Source organism: Gymnoscopelus braueri (assembly GCF_963280865.1).
Source record: "Gymnoscopelus braueri genome assembly, chromosome: 21".
Classification (NCBI taxonomy): Eukaryota; Metazoa; Chordata; class Actinopteri; order Myctophiformes; family Myctophidae; genus Gymnoscopelus; species Gymnoscopelus braueri.
In genome coordinates this window covers 18,390,188-18,392,960 of record NC_137623.1, presented here as the reverse complement: position 1 = coordinate 18,392,960, position 2,773 = coordinate 18,390,188, and the positions used below count along the sequence as shown (strand labels likewise).

At 46.8% G+C, this 2,773-nt stretch overlaps 1 protein-coding gene across 1 annotated transcript; it reads right to left on the bottom strand.

The window, feature by feature from the left end:
- Positions 1-1,019: 1,019 nt before the first annotated feature.
- On the bottom strand, positions 1,020-2,258 carry LOC308076909 (beta-1,3-galactosyl-O-glycosyl-glycoprotein beta-1,6-N-acetylglucosaminyltransferase 3-like; the record flags this gene model as incomplete). Its single annotated transcript, XM_080417426.1, has 1 exon — positions 1,020-2,258. The coding sequence occupies one exon, from the start codon at positions 2,256-2,258 to the stop codon at positions 1,020-1,022; it is 1,239 nt and encodes a 412-aa protein (XP_080273552.1).
- Between the last annotated feature and the right edge of the window lie 515 nt (positions 2,259-2,773).

Sequence of the window (2,773 nt, the reverse complement as noted above, 5' to 3'; positions counted from 1 at the left end):
CTTGTAACCCGGCGGGTCCCAATGTAAATACAAACAATAAACAAATACACACGGCGTTTAAGAGTCGTTCATGCATGCTTAAATAAATAAATAAATAGTCCCGCGACCGTCCTCTTCTGATCGCGCTCCCGCGACGCAAACGGTTCCTTAATCCACTCAAAATAAAAGTCTCTTCCGCGCGCAGCGGCCCAAATAATAGCTAAATACGGGGTACCCCTCTAAATTGTAATCCACAAGAACATATCACTCGGTTTGGTCTCACCGGCCTCGGCTCCTCCCGACTCCAATCCCGGCCGGCGTCTCGATCACCACCGCAGCGCTCGAAGTCCCAACGCACGGCAGAAACGGCCGGTTCCAACCTCCGCTGGGCTCGAAAGTTCTCTTAACCTTGGCTGCAGTCTAATGTCACATTTAAACTCGAACTAAATGGTAAACTGGCGCTTCAAGGTCTCTCCTTTCTTCCTCCGTTCAACCTGGCACAAACGGTTTGGTTCGTTCAACCCCTCTGTTGTGTACCACACCCTCTATTAGTAACCTCGGGTGGCACTAATGATTCCATTATCCCCCCAATCAGACCCATTACAGCTCACGTGAATAGGACAAGTTCATATTTTCTCATGGCTTCAAACATGTTACATACAGTATATCTTACAAATATAATAACATGCACAGGTCGAGTGGAATACTAATAATAATAATGTGCAATTGTCACAACTTGTGCAAGCAAGCCTTCAATCTCTTCCTCAATCTTTTCCATGGCGTTAGATTAATAATCCCACTTCTGACACCAATGTGGAAAACCGCAAGGCAAGGAGACAAAAACTACTCTCAACAGAAAGAATGGCTTTATTTTCCTTTTTCTTTTTACAAAAACGGCATATTCAATGGATACTTTTACTTTGTTAACACTAGCAACGAACACACACATTTTTTCTCACTTCACTTCCTGCTTAACAACAACACGGCCGCAAAGCATGCCGTTAAAGGGACATAGCACTAATAACAGTGGAGCTCCGTCGCTACAATATTGTGCCATTGCACTGCAGGGCTTTCCAACGGACAATTGACTCGATACATCTAATAGCATTGTCATCAACATCTGGATCAAACTTGTTCGCCATGAGGTGATGCTGTTGAAATATCCACTGGAGCTCAGCAGTTCCATATACACATACGGCTCTCCTAACCGTCGAAGTGCATGGGGGGTACGCGGCGCCTTCTGATACATCACCAGCAAGGTTCCTCCAATGCACCAGGCGAACGATGGCATTCATGTCAGACAGGTCGTACATCCTGTGCGCAGGCAGTGACCCTGGTACAGAGCTCATCCTGTTCAGACTGGCCCACAGATGTTCAACAGGGGTATAGGTATCACGAACCCACTCAATAATCTTCTGAACCTCTTTGTTCTCCAGCACGTGTTTTACAAAGTCTCTAGTGACTACAAAGTAAGCGCTGCCTGTGAACATGGGGATTGGAGGGAGTGTTTTCCTGATTCCCGTATAGGTCATAGTATCAATATGAGTATGATCAGTATCGGTGACTTTCCAGACGTACTGCCAGCGGGCCTTCTTATGGCCCGCTGGCACTTCCTCAGACACCATACTGTTCTTTCCATTGAGCCTCTTCAGCGCCTGAACCATTTCTGCATTGGTCTTGATGGGGAGGTCTGAGCCGCAGGTGTTGAGCAGGTACCTCCACTGGACAGGATGATCCAGAAGATCTTTCATACAGTTTAAATCCGCTTGCACTCTTGACCAGGATGCGTAAACCACTCTTTCTAGTTTGCTCGCTATGAACACGTTAGGGAAACAAGAAACGATTGCATTCACAGCTTTATGGAATATCTCTGGGGATTTCTTGTCCACGTGCACACAATAGACGTTCTGAGGGTTGTATACGGCACGCAGGAGTCTTTCAAACATCTCGACATCTGTGTGAATGACCATGGAGTATGCAATGGGAAAGTCACTCTCCTCCCCAATGAGCGGCTCTGTGACGAACCCTCTGTTGTCTTTGAAAGCTTTACAGTCCTTTGTCATGCTAAGGTACGACTCCTCTGAGATTCTCTGCTTAGACCCCATAAGCTGAGCAATCTCATCTTTATTTCCCACCATCCCTCCCTTGATAATGGCAGAGCAGACTTGGAGGTCATCAATGTATTCTTGTGAGGTCACTGGGCGGAATCCAGAGGGCCCAGGTCGAGGGCCCAGGTCTGTCAGGATGAGGATTATTAGAAATAGCCATTTACAGTTCATCTTTATCCGATATAGCTGTTCTAATTTGAAAATTAACCAGAGCTTATTTTAACACATCGGGTGCCAAACACGGTCTGAACCGTGTTTGCGCAGAGTAGCGGTCCGGTGCCGAACACGGTCCAGACCGTGAAATATGTCTTTTTGTTTTTTTCGTTTTTCTCCACACGGGCGGGGCTAGAGCAGCTCTGGGAGTACCCATTGTGATCTTGAGAAGGATAGGCCAGATAGATCACCGGAAACAAAAACATGGCTCCCATCCACTTCCTGTCTATTTCCTTCTTTAAAACACCTATATCTCCGAATCTGTTTCCGGTGGGGAAAACCGGTCATGCGCGATGCGCGATCCCCCCCCATTGTAACTCACGAGTGAAATGTTATCGTTCCAGGCTGTAGCCAGGGTCATCGCGCAACATGAATGGATGTTTTTTTTTACATGGATTTGCTCCTCGTGGAGTCTAGAGCCTTAAACAGCAAAACGCAGTCAATGGGGAGAATGCTGGCACCCAACGTAAGTT